The sequence below is a fragment of the Aplidium turbinatum genome, chromosome 2, assembly GCF_918807975.1.
Source record: "Aplidium turbinatum chromosome 2, kaAplTurb1.1, whole genome shotgun sequence".
NCBI classification, from domain to species: Eukaryota; Metazoa; Chordata; class Ascidiacea; order Aplousobranchia; family Polyclinidae; genus Aplidium; species Aplidium turbinatum.
Window position 1 is genome coordinate 32,837,970 of NC_137473.1, and position 20,997 is coordinate 32,858,966.

Sequence of the window (20,997 nt, forward strand, 5' to 3'; positions counted from 1 at the left end):
GACAAACATCAAGTGGCACCATGGCCAAACCACTAAAAGGAGCCATAATGACACTAAGTAAACCGTTAGTGAGGTGGGCCTCTACGATTGACATGAACAATGATATCACTTTTCTTGGTTTCGGTCCTGAAAGGCAATGTCCCTAAAACGAACACAACCATTATTCCTACCTTGGCAGTGAGTGCACACTTCTTTGGCTAATGAGAGCTCGCGAAGCTTCTGATTAGTCATATTCAATTCGACACGCAGAGTATTCACTTCCTGATTGGCTGATTGTATAGTTCCGTCGATGTGATTGGCTAATCGTTGGTTGTTGTCAACCATTTTTTTAAACTTTAGCTGAATAAAATGTTTGTAAGCTTAATAAGGTGATTGTTAATGATTTATGATCAGCAACAAATAAACTACGTTGTGTCGTAACGGTCGTTGCTAGTTTTTGTACTATTTTTAACCTCTTGCTGTGTTTTTTCTTAAACCATTGTAATGATCAGAAAAGAAATATTATAAAACCATACTTATTATATGTATCTTCTGCTACTTCAAACCAAGTACTGCTGTTCACATTTCACAATATATTATTTTACCCCAGAATTCACAAAAAGCATACAATGATATAAGGTTTTTCTTGTCTAAAGACTAAAAAGTAAATTGTTTCGAAAAAATTAACGGAAAAGATGCAATATTTATGAAAAGTGCAAGATAACAGAACAGACTTTGGTAGTTATAGTCGTAATCCAAACCTAGTATTACTGTTTCACAAAGTATGATACGCATAGGTCATCGGCAAAAAAATCCTAAAAATATAAACAATACAATAATTTGAGTAAAGAGATAACTTTTTAACACAATAAACAGACACAACACAGTAACAACACTACATTTAACATTGTAAAAACAAAAAACAATAAATGAACGTTTTCGGCTCGTCATACAACCCTTTTCAAAGTTATAAGAGAAATATTTTAAAATACTAAAGAATCATACAGTATCACAGCAAAAATATGGCCAAATCTAAACAATTGAGAAACTGCTTAACTTGCTTACAAAAAATGATAACTGAAAAATTACAACAGCACAACGAGTCAAGTATTTAAGAAATAAAATTAATTGTTGAGAAGAAGAACAAGCAGATTAAGCAAGATGGACGGAAGCACAGCACGAGATAGTGACACAAACAAAACAAAAATGCGAGAAGCACAACACGTGACAATTTAATCAAAAACGGTTAAAAGATAGGAAGCTCCGCCAGCAAATAATTGCCTGTTGAGCACTGGGTTGACAGATTTAGATAATCAATGCCTTTAGTATTTGTTTTAAAATATTTCTCGTATAGGCTTGAAAAGGGCTGTACGACTAGCCGAAAACGTTCGCTTATTATTTTTTTTTATAATGTCAAATGTAGTATTGTTGCTGAGTTACGCCTGTTTATGGTTTATAAACAATAGCTGCTGAAATTTCTTCACCTGAGCATCCATCAACAACCCTCTCATCAAAGTCAATGAAGCGTGAAGAGCGTCACGTTGCTGTGGCAACAAGGTTGCACGAGTGAGCGTTTCCAAGTCGATGTTGTCGTTTGTCTTGTGACTTCCGTTGTGGAGAGAGGAAGATGCGAAAATGTACTGGAGGATTTGTTCATTCAAAGAGTCAAGAGATTGAAGAGCTGCGTGGAATAAGTTGGAGTCAGAAAACTAAAATCGGATGTGGTTGGTTTTCCTGTGTTGCAAAGTTACAAGAGCGCTAAATCAACACAAAGCAGCCATGTAGGGTACAGCTAAAAATTCTTGAGCCACGAAACCCGAGAAAACTCTTGTTTGTTTAAAAAAACAATACGATAAATAGATTCCAGAGAACACCAGCGACATAAAAACGTTTTAAACTCTAATATCACGTGCAGGTTGGCAACTTGAGAAGTTTATCTGCCGTTCGTAGATCGCAACATTACAAAACGTGTTCAATGAAAACCTTACAGTACGGTATGTCTTAAAAACAGTAACAAACTAATCAATTCTGAATGATTGCAATTCAAAAATAACGATTTTGATGGTTAATCAAGAGAAAGGGAGTAGTATCTTCTGAGAGGTGTCAAGCTCACAGCAACGCTAGATATAAACGAGAATTTTCTCGATAACTATGATTAAACTGACTATAGTGAAAAAAAATCATTTGTATTTACATATAACACTGGTTAAAACATAATTTGGTGCCTGGAATGTCATATCTATTTTGGGGTGTATTGGGAGCGTTGATGCAACAAATGCACTCATGTTTTTCATCGGCTCTACTCAGGAGCTCTACTTTTTGTAATATCGGGTACCATCTGTGATACCAGACTATGTCAAGTTTTCATACGTTACAGAGACCAAAATGATTAAACCTTGTTTTAGTTTTGTCACTCACATAACATCACCGCAGCTGGATGTTAGAAACAGTTTAGGAACAGCAAACGTCAAAAACGCAAGAAATGATCAAAAGTATATACCAGTTTGTTTAACATATCGTTAATATAATATACAATTATATTGATGTTCTGCAATAAAAAGCTTAAATGTATTGTGGTTTTGTTAAGGTATTGCACACTAGGCAAAACCCAGCGTCACGGCGGGTTTGTCATATCGCAAAACTAGAGCTGATGGGAAAAATGATTACATTTTTGGAATCAGTGCCCCAAATATACCCCATGACAGATCTAAGACTCTAAGCATCAAAGTATATTTTTGACTAACAAGTGTAATATATATATATTAAGATCGGTAATACGAAGGGCAATTTCATTCTGTGAGTAACTTAATATAAAATGAGAGAAAACAGAATCAAAATCAAGACAGAGTGTGTCGAAACAAAATTAGTTTGGTTTCCAATATATTTCGAAATGTTTTTTTTTTTAATTGTAGCGCTGAATGATCACTATGTCTACGGCGCAAACCATCGTGCATTGGATTTCATTACTCTTTTTGAGTTCTTACATTCTCAAATATTATGAGCTCATGCAGTAAAACTGCGTAGCTTTAAAAAAAAAGCAAAGTTGGTGCAACAAGAATATTCATCTTAAAAAACTTTTGTTTCAAACAACTCCACTAATTAAATGGGGAATACGTTCTAAGTATCTAGGCCTCTGACAAAAATGTATATTGACCCCCAGCCAGAAATCCATCCTTTTTACATTGATGTAACGTGCGCAGACGTTGAATTTCGGTAAAGACGACCGATTTGTGGCTGAGTTGTACTGTAGCTCAAACTGAAACTAGTGATAATCCAGCTGTAAAGGCAGATACAAACACACACACAAGTCGGCCTATCACGTTTTTCAACATCTCAAACCAAACTTACTCCTTTGAACAAAACTTGTCAATTGTCTGTTTTAGATTTTATTTCGTCCTTCAAAACATATCCAAAAAAAATTGAAAAATTACCAACAATATAAATAACGTTTTTACAACGCCTTCAATGCCCTACCGTTGATTTTGGTTTAACTGAAACACAAAAACCTTCATCACTGACTACGCAATACATTTAGCCTCACTTGTAAGACGAATGACAATGTTGTGTGGACGTACAAGTTCTCAGTTGTACTGGAAGACAATTCAAAACTTCCATAAGACTTTGCCCTGAAGTAGGCAAGCTAAACCAATACTGTATGAAACTCTGCTGCATTCAAAACTTTTCTAAACGGTTTTTCATGCATTTTTTTTACATTTGTACTCGACTCTTAACATCCATGAATAATGCACGAGAAATCCCAAGTGAGCTAAAATGTAATGTAGGCCTATGACTGAAAACTGAATTAAAAATTCCGATATTCTAACTCGTTAGAAAAAAAAAATGATAACTTTTTCACAACATAGTTTTGTAAAATATAGCAACTAACAACCGTTCAAAGTATCAAGTAATATCAAGTAGGCTAAACAGTAACAAGTATAATGAAACTGAAGAGATCAGGAAAATTGCCTAAAAATGAAGCAGTTTATCACTGTAAGAGATTAACTGATGTCAAAAAAGAGTCTCCAGTCCAGTCGGTTCAATATAGTATATCCACTATAATAGTCTACTTGTTGAATAAGTATAAAAAAACACCAGCTCATGTCTAAAAATTTTCTAAACCATTGACATGCAGAACCGCTGAACGAAAAGTCTCTAATTTTCAATGCATACTCAGAAAAATCACTCGCCAAACCACTTTCCGCTCCACTTAGTAGCCATTTCCGATAAGTATCTTTTCAGCCGTCTGAAGACAAAAGTAAATACTTTAAAGCTAATTTTGCACCTAATAAGGGACACTTCACCTTTGTGTGGAAATATGCCGCAGTCAGCAAGCATATAAATCTGAAAAGTTTATTTAAAGTCTGACTGGTAGCAGTGAAGCAAAAGTCAATACCACTATTGTATGTCAATGAGCTCATGACGACTGTTCAAAAATGCTAAGCTAACGTTAGATTTTCATATTTTTTTATGGCAAACGCGAGATTTGCCAACAAAAATATGCTTTGAAAAATCTTCGCGAAGAGAGATAAATTATCCAGTTAAAGTTTGATTCATCTAACGTCCTGATACTACAACTGGGCTAAGTGATCTTTGCTTAATCACTAGTAGGAAAAATCTAAATGAGCTCTCAATAAAATGCCACCTACAACTAACACATGAATCTCATCGGCGGCTATCTTGCATGTGGTAATTACGTGTGTTTGACAAGAAGATTGCTGGTTAAAATAGGTGAGAAATTTGAGTCTTTTCGAGTATGTTAACTACGTTAAAATTCTGAAAAATGAAGAAGCGCAAAAAAATTAAATCTTCTTTTTAATTTTTTTGATTTTACTGTGTCCAAAATAACACTTTTATCAGATATCACTATTTGCAAAATTAATCATGCGGTTGAATTCGCTGGAAACCGATCAATACAAAACTGTCTCTTGAATTGTTTGAAACAAATTGTGCGCTGCTCAATGCTCATCTCATCAAAACAGAAGGCCAATGTTTTTGTTGCTTCACCTAGATAAACAACATCACATTTAGCCGGGGAAAATTTGTCCATTTTCAACATTTGCAGACGTTTACTCAACGTAAAATGTGTGAACTTGTTCAGCTAGCTACCATGCCGTAATATGCTGTGTAATCACCATCCATTCGTCAGGACAAACATCAAAAACAATATGGAGCAGTAAGGTTCGAATAAAAATTGAACCCACAACTTTTTGATTATACTTTTGATATCTTGAAAGCTGGTAATAACACAACATCCCTAAAGGATTGACAACTAACGAATAAGATATCAATCTGAATAAAAATAACAGTCAAAAACACATAAATAAACTAGGCCTAATGGTTCAACGCGCATTTTCAAAACGACTGCAAACGTCTTCACTTTTAATGCACAAATGATTAAAAACAGTTCAAATTTTAAACTTTGTGCATTTTCTTGATAGGCTATTTGACTTACTGTTCCAGCGACATTAATTTTCCAACTTAACGATCAGGTTTGCTTGCCAACATTATGTGATGCATTTTATGCATTGAGCCACTGAATTCAAATGGAAAGCTTAAATGTCAAAAGTTTTAGCATGGTTCCCCAACGTACATTTTAAAGGAAGTAGCAGCATTGTGATTAAAAAACATATTATCGATTTTATGCTATCCGACGTTAAATCAATATCCAACAGCGCAGGTAATCGATTTATTCAGTTTTATAAAGGTTTAATAAATTGAGCTTCAACGAGAATATAACAGACGACGCTGTCATTGAACCAAGCGGCTTCCTCTAAAGCGCTCCTGTCATCCTTCGAATAAATCTTCAATAAACTCCACTTCAGCAAGTAAACTAGAAAATGTTGTTCAAGAAATGAGACCAAATAAAAAATAAACTTATAAATTAAACCTAATTGTCAAAAAATTTGACCACACATAAACATTTTCTGTAATTATTACCAAGTATCAATCAAAAACACCACTAAATCTGCGGTTCTCTGCAACGCTACATAGGCTACAGGAGCACACTGTAACTTATGAAAGCATAACATTAGGACAGCGCAATGTGAATTCTATAAACATACGGCGTTTCAGAATCAAACACAATTCTAGTCCTTGTTTGTGAAACCGAAAGAAAGTAAGATACAGAGTTCAATTAAACAATAAGCGAGCACACAATTCCGTGGCAAGCACATTGATTAATGACTAATTGCCATATGGTATTTCGTATTTCCCTTCCATTGTTGTGTACAAACGCCATTATCTTACTTACCGCTTTCATATTGTTTGGAAGTGACAGACAAAAATCTGTCTCAAAGAGTGAAAACAATGCCAAACTGCTCTGGTATTGAGCTTCTGGTTTCGTATTCGGTCTGTGCTACTCATTACAAACAGGAGAAATGTACTCGGGTACCGGATAAACACGTTAACCTTCAATGGAAGACAACAAATTCCTACCGCCTTGAATTTCTGCTAATTGGTGACAATGACTACTTCACCGTTCCTTGGTAGGCTAGCCAAAGAAAATTGTTTATGTCACTACGCTTCAATATCTGGGGGTGTAAAACGATAAAGGCCTTTTCTTACCTAATAGAGTTTCGCAGAGCAAGATAGACTTAAATTCCACACCCTGTTCGTTTCAGGTTATACAAAAGACTTTATAGAAATAACACTGAACCTCGTTCTTGCAAAACAATAACCAATGAAGTAGATTCAGAGTAAGTATGAAGTCCGTTGCACCCACGAGGCTGAAGTGAAATTGTCTACTCAAAAGCATACAAAGCAATGGAGATCTGCGATCCTCATGCTGTATTATAACTGATATTAATTAGGTGGCAAAGTTTGATGAGCAACTAATGACTATAACGTTCCTAGTAATAAAAACGAGTGCTTTGTATATGGCTGTATTAACATAATATACAGAACAATATACTTCGCACTCCGTGGTCTTCCTACATGATAGGGCAACGATATAGACGAGCAGCTGAGTGTATTATTAGTATTACCCTAAACTCCTTCCTTCGAGCTAAATACTAACCTGGAAAAAAGTTTAGTTCAATTTCATAAAGTCTTAGGTGGTGTAAACAAGGGTTTGCTCCTCCATGGCCACCTGGAGATTTAGGTGGCCATGGCTCCTCTAACCAAAAAATTAAAAATACTTGTTTGAAATGCGGAAAGTTAAGAATGCAATGACGCTGAAAAAGATACGTTCAAACGAGTAATTGCAGTCACATAGCTGGAAATTTCTAGCCAAAAGAGGCAAACGTAGTTAAAGGTTCATTAGCCAGATGTGATTTCGTAAGCGCCGTGGTGGAGATAAACTGCAACCCTCCTTTGGGACCAGCTATGACATTCAGTTGACCTTTGTCACCATCGCTTCTGGGCGTGTGTGCAAAGTAGTAAAATCATAAAAAGCGATATGCTTGCATTTAAAACATAAATTGACCTTTTGTTTTGATGCAGATGTTGAACCACAGTGACTTTGCTGACGCAGTTCCAAAAGCTCTGTGGCATCCAAATTAACGATTTGTGAAAAGGCGTTGAGGTTTGTTCTTGTAATGGCGCCTGCTCTGCTTTATCAGCTTAAATACTTAAATCACCTTTCACATCACAAATGCTGTGTGCCATATAAAAATTGATGGAGTACAATTTTAATGTGTTTTACTTTATTGATATTTTTTTCTTAATATAATATAAACATTGCAAGAGATTGAATAAGTTAAGTGCTCTAAGTTAGTTCTTGTGCTGTAAAACAGTTAAAAATGTGTATACTCAAACTTAAACCTTTATTGTTTTCGGTTATAAATGAGACGGTAAGAGTTAATTGCATTATAAACGTCCACAATAGGCCTATTTTACTGTTTAATGATACACGTAATTAGAATTTTGGAAGCCAATTAAATTTTGGAGGCAACTGCGAACGTGTTATTTTATCAACAGTGTTGATTATATAGTTGTGGCAACAGTGGTGCTACTGTAGTACTTCATATTCAACACAGAGCAATTGTTTCAGCTGCTTCAACTTGAGCGAAAGAAACCCCAATCAAACTAAGAGGACTGATCAAATTTAGAACGAAAAAAGAAACTGCTCTTCGTGTAAAAAATACAAAGGTTCTTTCCAATCGGTTGTTAAGGTGTAAACGGGCGTTCAATTGACGTACAATCAATCTGAAGTGACTTTCATCACAGCCAGCAAATCAATCCTTTTTTTTTATATTAATTCAACGTCTGCAAATGTTGAATGAATTGAAAAAGGATTGATGTCGACTGGGCAGTTGTTGTCCTAACTACACAAAGTTAATTTGTTGATCTCCTCGATGCACAACTTACGTTTATTTCTAACCACCACAGTGAAAATAATGAATACCAACATAGCCGAAGTCTGGAAAAAAGTAGAAGCGACAAAACGAGAAAACTAATTCAACACACTGAATCCGACAGTATCTTTCCTACGTTCGTGTTACATCAAAGTGATCTAAAAATACAACTTTCTTTCAATTCTGAACTTACCCGTTTCCATACCAGAAAGTCGACTTGTCAAAACTGAAGAAAAAGTGAGCGGTTGGGTTACACTATTATTCATATTTGAAACATTGGAATCTTTTTTATCAACCGGCGGGGTCACTGTGCTCTTTGAGTCGATAAAACGTACAGATTTTCCGATCTTCATACTGGGCTTTAAAGCGCTATTCATCAAGCAGGATTTGACTTCTCCACTTTGCAGCATATTAAACAATTATTTTAAAACTGTAGTAAAAAAGATGGCAAAGCTTCTTATGGTTGCAAATCAAAACTTTCAGATACTTCCAGTCTTTTTCGCTTTCATTTCACTTCGAATAATTGCAAAACAAAATCAATACTGAGTTTTAAGCTTAACTGAACATCGACACACAAAACTCGCTGCGCTATATAGAAAAGTCGAAAGATTATATTTTACCAACTCCTTCGTCCTACTAAATTATTCTTAGCTTTGCGCTGTTTTAATTCAATTTTTTTACTTTTAAATACCACACAACTAATAACAACAGTCTCTTCTATACAGTTCGTTTGAGCAAAATATCGATTCGTTGTTCAAATTTAAAATATAGATTTTTCCTACCAATAAAACACGATAAGATATTTCAACGTGATCTAGTAGCGTAGTCTAGTAATGTAATGAATACATTACAACATCAAATCGTATCCATGATCATATAACTCGACCAAGAAAAGTGAAAGTAAATTACATTTTCGCAATTACTACAAAGCTGACTCTACGGCTACATGACCCTTCACTGCTTCCAGTTATGTTGTATCTAAAATCGCAGTGTATTGAATACTGTTGTAACATACTAAAATAAGACAAGCTTTTACTTATCACTACAGCCACGGCTACCTAGAGATGAGTAAAGACGGGCCTAAAACATTAATATGTACCATTGCACCCATTCTAATCCAATAAAATATCAAGAGCTAAGCTGCGTATCTGAAAAAATGCTATGAAAGACTCAGTTCATGTGCCACGCTCATTGCTCCAATTTTACTGTTAACAAACGCACAAAGGGCTTTACCTCTTACTGCGGAATAAATTTAAACCCTAAACTAATAGAACTCTTTTAGCTTTGACTATCAAACCCTGAGCAATTACAAGGCTCAGAAGGCTGACAACTGTGTCTTTTAAAAAGTTAGAGCTCGGCTGATCTAGTGCTCTGCGCAAGCTCCGTATTGCTGCATCGCAAAAAGCAATGAAAGCAAAACAAAACCCAAGACAAAAGGAGCTTTTCAAATTTTTCAAAGGCGACGCTTGTACTTTTTGTGGGAAAACATCAATTGGCTCGTAAGAGTCATCATCACCGTTTCCCAGCAAAGCAGATTTATCTTTCTACGTTGATTCAATGTTGTAAGATGTTCCATAAACGCAATTTGTAGATGTTTCAGTTGCAGGGCTTCTCTTGTAAGGTGGTAATTCACACGTAAAAAACTGGGTAACCCGCCCTATGGCTTCCCAGCCAAAGAGAAAACAATCCTTTTTACACTGATTCAACGTCCGAAGACGTCGAAGTATTAAAACAAAGGACTGAGCTGCTGGCTAGCTTGAGAATTTTATAGCTTTTAAAATACACACCTTGGTCAACAAACTTCATTACATTATGATATCAGGAAATAAATACTGTACACATAAAATCAACGTTCTTTCAAACTAGGGCACATCCCCAGATTCAAAGCTGTTTGCACAATAATCCCAAACGCAAGCCAAAACAAATACTATTTCTATGTATATTCCGTTTGATCAAAGCTTTCGATTGTGAACACAACACAAATGAAAACAATTTTGTCAATAGAGACACCTGAAACATGAAACACTTAGCAATCAGGCTTAAAGAAATCAGATAAGTCCAACGTAAATCAAAAAAATAACCATAAACCCTGTCCCTTGCATGTATTTTCCTATTTTCTTGTTTGTATTTTCTTGCTTGTATTTTCCTAATCATGCAAGGGACAGGGTGAAATGGAGAAAAGGGATTAAAACAATTGCTGCGCGGAAACAATCGGCCACCCCCACTAGTGGGGAACAAACCGACGATGGATTATGATGAACCATAAACCAGTGCTAAGTTTAAATGCGCATATCTTGTAGCAGGCTAATTAGGAAGAGTTTTGATTCATAAAACCAAAGTTTGGGGTTTAAAATTTGACGATCAGGCCAACTCTGGCTGAAATTCGACCCTTGAAAGAAACAGTAGTTGCTAACATTCGGTCGTTGTTGCATAAGGAATTTTGAAGCTAATTTATACACATATATTCCACCTGTGGTGTTATGCCGATTTCTCAACACAGGTAGAGTATTTATAAATTGTTAATTTCGAAATGATTCTTCAAAAAGATTTTTTTCTTTCTCACTTCTTCTTCAACAGATTAATCATAGTTGATCAGCTGTGGCCTCCCGTATGAACTCCCTCCATATAGCTCTGTTTTTTGTTGTTTTTTTTTGCTAGTACTTCTGGCATATTTTTTATTTTATATTGGCATATTCTTTCTCACAGAAGTCCTTTTTTACAACCTGTCACCAAAGTCTACTTCTACTCTAGCAAATTATAAAAATGTTACTTAAAATTAATTCGTACTGATTGATCAATTTTTGTTTTGTTCGGCTGGATGTTCTGCAAAACTTATCGCAAAATCTTCCCCTCCATATTATCTCACATTCAGTGTAACCAGTGTGAAAAGTAAATCTAGAGTCCAGAGAGTCAGCTCCGTATTTCCGTGAGTTTTTTCCTATTCATGCAATACACTAGTTTAACATGCATCAAAATGACACAAGTGCATCAAACCTCACCCTATCAAACGAACAATAGTATGACCTCACAAACAGACCTTCATCTTGAGAACGAAAACCTTTGGTCAATCAGTTTGAAATGCAAAACGTTTGTAATGGGAAGCCCAATTTGCTCGTGCTCCTGGCTGGAGCTTGAAAACACAATAGTATTGTCAATTTGCAATTTAAAATAATGTTTCAACCAAAACAAGTCATTAAAAATCGACTGGATTTTTCTAATTTAATCCTCACTTTTTATATGCTGGTATTCAACTTGTAAAGCGCTGTGCAGTTTATTTTACTGACACGAAGAAGTTTGAAAACACTCACTGAAAACATTAAAACTAGTTTTAATTTTTATTATAGTCCAGGCTTTGACTGTTGGGTTCAGTAAAAAAACCGCTGCACCTGTATGAAAATCTGAAATATCTATCCACTACCAGGCCCATTGAGAGGATAATTTGGGCCCGGTACCAATGAGATCCTCGGGCCCCAAATCAAGGCTTTTATAAGAAAAACGCACTGCATCCAAACAATACGCTGTGGTTTCTTAATGTTTTCGGACCCCTTAATTATCCCAGACCCGGGTCCAAAAATACCCTTTGGACTCCCTTGTCAACGTTACTGCCCACTACCCCACCGTGACCTACCTTTTGATAAGCGTGAGCCCGTCACAACTGATTGTTGAAGAATAGACCGCAGTTTGCATCATCATTGCAGCATCTTACGTTTACCAAATGGACCAAATGGTCGGCGAGTCCTTTGGATGAAAAGACTAACTGGTTGCTCTCCTGCAGCCTTTCAGTGATGGAAAACATCGCCAACATAAGGTGATAAAATGGTGGACCCTCGCTCCCAAAGGCTCATTAGAAGAAAGAAGAATTGTGAAGACACAATCCGAAAGACGACAGAACACAAAGATGAGATTAACGTCCGAAATCGCTAACGAAATTGAGAAATAGTGAATTGTATTTACGCAATGTTGTATCTTGCATTAAATGATTAGGCTTGCTTAAGTTGCTTTTCTAGATAAGTTTATTGCATGGGAATATACTCGCCAACTTTTCTGAAATTAGCGACGTATACGAAATCACTTTAACGAGTCATGAGTATGACGCCATTGCCAACAACCTCAAATCCTTAATCCTATAAATGTGAAAGTTCACACCAGATAAGTTTGTCGTTTCCATCAACAGGACCAACAGACCAGGGGACATGTTTACTTGGTGAGCCTTTCACACTCGTGTTGTGCTAACAGCCGAAATCTGAGAAGTTGAAGCAACAGACTAACTTTATTATTTCCTACAATGGGATGATTTCTTTCTCCATAATGACTTCGAGTTGAAAAAATAAACTAGAACTTTGTTGACTCAAGCGGATTGAAATAGAGGATAAAATGTACGATCACTTATCGTCGTAGTCAAGAAATTTATATAGCCTACCATCAATAGAAAATATAAGAATAAATATACAATTTTTTGCAATGAACAACTGCTGTCTCAAGGTGTAGCATTCTCATATCAATCTCTATAAAAAGATATTATATTATTATAACAAATATACATATCAAGTCTTCGAACTGCAAACGGCACTTCTTTATTATTCCTACTTTCGCATAAAAGACGGTTGCAGTTGATCCTGCTTGTCCCGCAATCTTATGCCAAGCCAGCAAGCACGCGTCCTGTCATAAAATCAATGTTCCTATGAAAAAGGATCAATTTATTGGCTGGAAATCGTGTTGGCAAGGTTTACAGGAGTCTTTCATAACACTGAAAAAACAATGTTCCTTTACGTAGAATCAACATCATAACAATTAAAACAGATTTAAATCATTTTATTTATTAGTAGCCATCGAAAGTAAAAGTAAACAACTCTGGCGCTTGAGCAGATCTCTTTAAAGCTTAGCAACGAAAATAAGAGACTTTTAATAAACACGTTATTAACCACACTGCAAAGACGGACCACGACCATCAACGGTTTCAACCCAATAGGCTACATTTTACTGCAGTTATAAAGTTTATGGTCAAAACTACTGTTGACAAACAAGAAGACGTACATTATTGACATAACTGAAAATGCATAATTACCGGTAATAGACTACACACAGTGCTCGGAATGGCCCGTTTCGGTGAGTCCGATTCGGTTAGTCCGATTCGGTGAGTCCGATTCGGTGAGTCCGATCCCTTAACGGGGGATTTTTTCAATTTTTTTTTTAAATTATCGGGTACCGTAACCTAATTATCATTGCCGTTTTAGGGTTAGGGGTTAGGAGTTAAGGTTAGGGGTTAGAAGTTAGAAACTCACCGAATCAGACTCACCGAATCGGACTCACCGAATCGGACTCACCGAATAGTAGCAGACCCCACAGTGCTACCATAAGGTGAGACAACGACAAAAAACACATGACAATTGCATTTGACTTCTATGAGGATTCTCAATCTCATGAGAATTCCTACTCAGATTATAATCATTGATATCAAGTGGTATTTCGTACTTTCAAATCCAATGCAACATGTTACATCGTAAAAAGAAATAGCCTCTAAACATCTTTTTAAAACAGAGTTTCCCTTCCTATATGTTATTTAGAATTTCCAATCCAAATATGATCATGGCTGCAGAGTGCAGACTAGAATGTAGAAATTTTAAGCTAACCTGGCTTTATTCCGTTGCTCCGTAACATGTTAATGAGCCGTAACCGTGATCGCACAATGTTAATGAGATGCAGTAAGGCTGCAAACGCCGGCAAGCACAAGCAGAATAAATTATATCAATAAAAAATAATACACACAAAACGTTCAAGGACCCAGAACCCCTGAAAACCCTTACGAAAATTAGAGGACCCAATGTCGAAAACACTAATCCAAAACAATACAAGAATGATAATTGCAATTTTGTGTCATAAGCAGTGCGACATATACAATCTTTCAAATGCCTAGAATTAACGTTTAACAGTGACTAAAGCTACAATTATCATCAGCTTAAAAAAGGTATATTTGATCATAAAGATGAAATGGAATACTAAAAATAGTTTCATGCCTATTCCGTTAAATACATGTTAAAATATCAGTCAAAACTGGTAATTAATGAAGTGATTCTATTTGTACTGACAAGATTATGATATAATTGTCCTGTAAAGTTCATTACTATAATAATATATAGCCTTTAATTTAGACTCACAATTAAGTATTTTCGGAAACTAGAAACAAATGATTCAAGTCAGGTGATAAAAACAGAGTATGCCAAAACAGTTTGGTAATTCTAACGTTTTTGAATGTTAACGCCACTTAAGACTAAGGATCAAGATTGCCGCAGTTTTTTCCACTTGAGACAATCACAAAAGCAGGATTAAAAGCTGAATAAGAGTGGACGGTGGTGCAAGGTACGAACAGATACAATCTCCAATTGGATTGTTTTCAGAGATGTGAATTGTATAGGCAAGATACAGCTGTTAAATGGACGCAGCTTTGAACTTGACAAAACTTTAACTTTAAGATAAGAACACTTAATACGCGTATCACAGATGCAGGCACTTCATTGACTAGGTTATTTCACTTTTTCATGAAAAAGCAATATGTTCAAAGAAAAAAGGAGAGTTAATGGACAGTCACTTAGTGTGACGTCTAAAAAAAGCATTTTTATTAAGTTATGCCTGGCCAATTAATTCTACTGAAATGCCAAGCAAAAGATTCAAAGCCACGATTGGTTGTACAAAATCGCACAATGTATTTACTGTTTTTTGTACCAAAACTTGAATTTTCACTTACTCAAAGTCAACATATTATTGAGATGCTGTTTCTCACCACCGGGTTGGTAGCAGCAAAAGCTAATGCCTTAAAAAATGATACATCATTGTATAGGTACAACAAAAGACAGTTGAACGCCAAGACGTCTTTTCTACAAATAAAAAGCACATGACTAATGGTGGTTTTTCGAAACCGTAAATGCTTTAAGTGCAATTCAATATTGTTAAAAATAGAAAGAGAGAATTTCTCAACGACATGTCTGTTACCTGTTGTATTATTCGTATTTGAATTTGATACACAAGAAGCACTGTAATCTCGTAAGTGCCAAATCACAGGACTCCAAGTACCAACAACAAAACATCTACATTTCAACATCTGTCATTATTAACTTGCCAAATGAAAAAATATACTTGTTCTAAAAATACTAACAATAGACAGATTAGCTGGCATTTGGTAGATTAAGAAATGATAAAGCGTAAAAAACGTTAGAGGAATAGGATAGAAAGGTTTAAACTACAATACCGAGTTAACTGCCTATTGCTTAAAATTTTTCAAACTACATTCTCTCTTTGTGTACCATGCTTGTTCCAGGCTTAGCCGTTCATTGCATCGTTCTTTCCATTTATTCGGATATTTGACTGTATTAAAAATTGTTGTGGTTGTAACGTGATTTCAGAAAGTTAGATTCACCACATTCAGAGAGCAATTTTTGTTTATTATTTTTAGCAGTGTTTATGCCACGCTAGTTATGTCAAAAGAAAGGCAACAAACAAAATGATCCCTTTTGCACTGATGCAACGTATACAGATGTACAAGTTACCCAGGGGCGGCTCGCTAGTGTGTGCGGCGGTGCTGCAGCACTCCCATAAAAGTTTCACAGAATTGCCGACTGTGTAAATTATATTTGGCAACTCTGCGTGCTGTAAAATATTTTGCGCAAGGTTACAATAAAACAAACACTCGATCGTGACGTCAAAGAACCGCGTGTTTACTTGAGTTTCCTACGCAAACAAATAGCAAACGCTTGTGCTGTGTTAAACAGCACAATTCAAGGTTGCCAGGTTGGCATTTTTTATGTTGTTTGGCATGAAAAAATCCTGTTTGGCAGTTTTTTGGCTTTTTTTGTTGTTCTTTTGCTCAAAAAATTTTGTTTGGAATTTTTTAATTTGGTCTTTTAAATGTTGTTCACATGACTAATTGTGATTGGCAGTTTCAATAAAACCATGGACTATGGACATTTTTATTTCCTTCCGTTGTCTTCTCAAAGTTTTGCGTTAGTGACAGTTTGCGTTAGTGGGGAAGAGCAAACTCTACATTGCTTGCTCCACTACAAGTGTTACAAAACAAGTTCATTCGATCCTGCTTATTTTTGCCGAGGTCAACAAATACAACTGTTCTTTATCACCAATTTAATGTGCTCAGAATTGACAATATTATTAAATTAGAAACTGCAAAATTTATGTACAAATATGTGCACAAAATGCTGCCCAGGGTCTTTGCTGGCTGCTTTATTTTTGTAAATGAAATTCACCATCATAAAACCCGTCAGAACCAAAAAAAATGATTTATATTTGCCTTCTACAACGTCAAACTCTGGTAAGATGCTATGTTTTAATGGAGTGAAACTATGGAATCAAGTACCAAAAGAAATAAAAGAAAAGTCTTACAATGTTTTTAAATTTAAATATAAATGTTTATTAAAGAATTTGTACAATGATCACTCCTGAAACGTATCATCCGCTTATTTCTCTACACAATGTTTTTTTTATGTTGCCCTGTGTTATTCCATTGTTAATGTATAATATTGTTAATTCCATTGTTAGTTTTTACAAATTAAAGTGCTGGTATTGTGCTATATATTATATACCGTATGTGTTAATGTTCTTAATTTTGGGTCTTTTGTTTAAATGTTTGGGTGGCAGCTGACTTTGGTGACCTTTTGGTCTTTCGCTGCCATCCTTGTTGTGCAAATTATTTGTGTTTATTGTCTTTTTGTGTCTTTCTTTTTCGCCAACAAAACAAAAAATAAACTAAACTAAACTGACATCATACAACCTCGCCAAGCATGCCAGTTCACGAAAAATGCAGAGCTAAACAGTAGACAGTACAATTGACCAGGATGCTATGTTGCTATCCCAAATGAAACGGCAAGTGTTACGTTGTGAAATTTCACGACGATGGTTGCTGCAAGCAAATAGGATTTGTGAGGGAGATTTGACGTTTTTAAAGCTTGGAATAGCTTTAAGAAAAAAGTAAAGCTGATATTCTTATTATTAAACAGTTAAAAAGTTTTGAAACTGCAGATAGTTTATATGTTTTCGTCAGGTAGGGTAGGCTACTCAAGATTCTGCAGGATCAATGGTAGGCTGGCTTTACAACTTTTCATTTACGTATGTTAGTCACTTTAGAAACCACTTGTTTGGTTTTAAGCTTTGCAACTGTTGTTTATGACTGACCACTGACCAGTCAGGCCTGTAATGAATATTAATATTCTACTAATACTAACATTGTTTTACCATGTGAGTTACATTACCCGTGCTCAGATGCTGTGACAGCACAACAGCTAGAACGTGTAATTTACATTTGTTTGTTGATCGTCCCTTTCAAAATAATACACATTTGCGCAACTCTTAAATAAGCCAGTTTTATCTTAAACTTTTATTACAACTTTGAGCTGAAAATACGCTCAGAATGCACCTAATCTAATGTAATTTTTCAATTTTTTTTGGGTGAGGACCCCCAAACCTCCCGCTGTTGGATTCGCCTTCGGCGAACACGCAGCCCCCCCTCCCCCAATTCTAAAACTCACCAGCCACCACTGAAATTACCAATTTTGCAAGTGAAACAGCAATTTGCACACCCATCTGCATTTGCTTGCACATGATAGTTCTATCTGCTCCCGACAGGAGACAACATATAAACCTCAAAAATAGCATTGTAATTGGTTAGTTTAAAGTCTTTTTGCGTATTTATCCTTTTTCTATCTGTTGCAAACAGTCATAAATAAGAAGCAAATCCCTTTGATCATAGCTTGCAAAACGATATTTCAAGGTCACAAGATCGGATTTCAATAACTACCAGATAACAACTGAGGTGAGAGAGGTTCCAACACACGGAAACGTTGAAGCAATGTAAAATGGAATACTTTAACGAATACCCATAGCAGCCACACACACAGGGAAAGACAACAGCGTCACGCTGTTTGGCAACCTCGAATAAAAGCAATGATTTTCTAATTCGTTGGGTTGGATAGCCAAGATACCATCTCTAATAGAACTGTAAATTAAATATATGGCAAGCAGACTTTGATCTCGTCTTTAAATCGCTGCTCCAAGTAGTTATGGTTTATTATGCCAAATTAAAAGCATGCAAGAGTGTATTTGACAGTGAGCACCAAATTACTGATCCTTAACTCCATCTGAATTTAACAAACTATTTAAGGTTATATTGATTCGACGTCACTTTACGTTACTTTACTGTAAGTGTTTTGACGGAAACAACTGGGAAAATTTAACTGTTTTAAGAAATCAGTTTCTTATAAATTTTTGAAATAAATTTCTGGGGATAGAACAATACTTATTCAAACCAATGCTCTACTCAAAACCACTATCCGTCAAATTTAAAAAAGCGCTTGCCAACTGAAATATGCCTTTAATATTACAGTTAACAACCTTTCATGAAAAAAAAAAGAAACGCAGAAGATGGAAGACACGAAATTGGTTACTACTCGTATAAAGGCGTTTTGATGATTTTCAGCATTATTTTTATTTGTGTAAGCAACAAGACCAAAATGAGCAACGTTCTTGGAGGACATTCTGAAAATATTTTCTTCCAATATATATCCACATTATGACAAACTTCATTCTAAAAAGCGGGGAAATGTTTCACGTCAGTGTTTGTGGCTAAAGTGTACAACTGTACACACGCTTTTATTCCGTTTGAAGTGTTGGCTGCCAATCACTAATAAAATACAGTTCATAGCATCCTCGGCACATTTTTGGTCAACGTGGCCTGAGCCGTTGTTGGGTGTCGCTCGCCCGCCTCAATTGTTTTTTGGTATATATCCTATTTTACCACAAACTTCAATTGGTATCAGGGAAATACAAATGAATGGAAAGTCAAACGATGAAACTAACTAACCAAAGTTGCCATGTTTGTCGTTTCAACGTCGCTGAACGTTCATTTTTTATGATAAAAACTGAGTCTAGATCTAGACTGACCACAAAGAACGTGAAAATTGACGTGAGAAAATGAAAGAAAACTGAATTTTCCGCCTGACTGGATGTCTTTGTTTGGGTTTGATAGAGGTCACAATGTGTGTGAAAGAGAATTTATTTACTTTGCAACAAAGTCTAAGTGCCAAAGGTGAAATTCTAGACCTTTCGTGGTTCAAGTCAGTAAACGGTATCAGATTATAACGAACCACAATTTTTGAAAGTATGCTATTTATAACTGTAGCAAAACCACTAGTTTGCTTGTTATTCAGTTCCAAGTGGAGGCTTACTGGTTCAACACAAAAATGTCCCACGCAGGGTCAGCTAGGTGCAGACATGGCTGCTGATCAACTTGACCGCGTTAATTACAGCCGGTCTTGCAGTAAATCGCGTCTGCTCGGTTTACCAAGTGTGCTGTGTAAATTTCACAGAAGATTGGAAACATCTCAACGAGCATAAGTTGACGTTTTCACATATTTTCAACGTATCCGAACGTTGAAACGAAGTAAAAATGACAAATGTAAACATTTTTGCTTGGTTTTGGCATAAGTTCTTTGTTTTATGTCGAAATGAGTTTTCTCAAAATAAAAACAATTGTTTGGCATACCGGTAATTCAATGCTTTGCATGGTTTTTCTAGTGAAGAATTTCAGTTCGTCTTAAACGAATAGAAAGTATTTTCACCCACGTCTTTTCGTTATATAACGCACGGAGAAAGGTATAGGTTCAATTCGCCTAATATAATAGTTTCGTATCCACAGTGTCAATCATTGTGATGTCATGCATGCTAAAAAGGGGAATAGTGAACATCAACACCCCTTTTTGCCTTCACTGCTGATGCCACCCTATTTGTAAAAAAAAATCAAAGATCGCTCTCACTTGTAGAGAATCCAAGTTTTAAAATTTTTGACTTGCGCTTGTGTACATACCCTGTCCTGTATTGTATTGGTGTCAAATGTCACCGATAGAATTATTTACCCTAAAACAGTTTACCAACAGCGAGCAAAGAATGTCTTTGTCTCAGGCTGAAGAAGTCTTCAGCAAAAAGGACGCGAAGCTAATCATTAGCAACAACAAAACTGTAACACAAAGTAACAAATTTTCACAAATTTTCAACACATCAGGTTCATGTTAGGGTTACAAGGTATGATGTCTCGCTTCTTCCTACATTTACAAAGCTACTTGGAGTCAAGTGCTTTACCTTAGATCAGGGGTGGGCATTGGGCAAGCTAGTTCAATAAAAGAGTCACTTGCCGAAAACCACAAACATCCACGACCCGCAAAATGTGCCGTGTCAGTAAAATAGATAAACAAAGCAAGCTCATATAATAACTTAACATTTTAGGTAGTTGTTTGATTTGCAAATCTCTGAAAATTTGAACGAGTTCTTGTAAAACGAGAACGAGTTAATTCCTCCAAGCGTTCGTTTGTTAGGATTGCACGATGTTTTGATTTTATTAACAATTTTTTTTAAGAGCTATGTCTTTTATCTGACAAAACTAACACCAACAGTCCAACAACATACACCTAATAAAATACACAGAGCAAACAAACAGAGAATCTTGGAAACTTTTCATGCAAGAGGCAGTCAATGCTTGGAATCAAGTGCGACAATAAAAAAAGATGTCTTCTTATATTTCAATCAGTTCTATTCAACAACAGACGTGCCTGTAACAAACGGTTGGCGAACTGGCATTGAATCGATTTGCAAGGATGGTTTCAGCTCCTGCAATCTGACTTAACACTTCTCCTGCAGTCCTTGCAACTTATTTTTGTATTCTTCCCATTTG

General features: G+C 35.8%; 1 protein-coding gene across 3 annotated transcripts in view; it reads right to left on the reverse strand.

Annotated features, from left to right (window-relative positions):
• Positions 1-20,997, reverse strand: part of LOC145764619 (kazrin-like) — a 39,380-nt gene that overhangs the window by 15,195 nt on the left and 3,188 nt on the right. For 2 of the 3 annotated variants that reach the window (XM_082576257.1, XM_082576256.1), the window contains exons 1-3: positions 8,467-8,781; positions 1,464-1,660; positions 171-339 (exon numbers count right to left, since the gene is read on the reverse strand). In XM_082576257.1, coding sequence (XP_082432383.1) covers positions 171-339; positions 1,464-1,660; positions 8,467-8,683 — 583 coding nt within the window. In that variant the 5' untranslated portion in view covers positions 8,684-8,781. Of the gene's footprint in view, positions 1-170; positions 340-1,463; positions 1,661-8,466; positions 8,782-20,997 lie in introns of those variants that run through there. The other variant, XM_082576258.1, reaches the window with a different exon arrangement.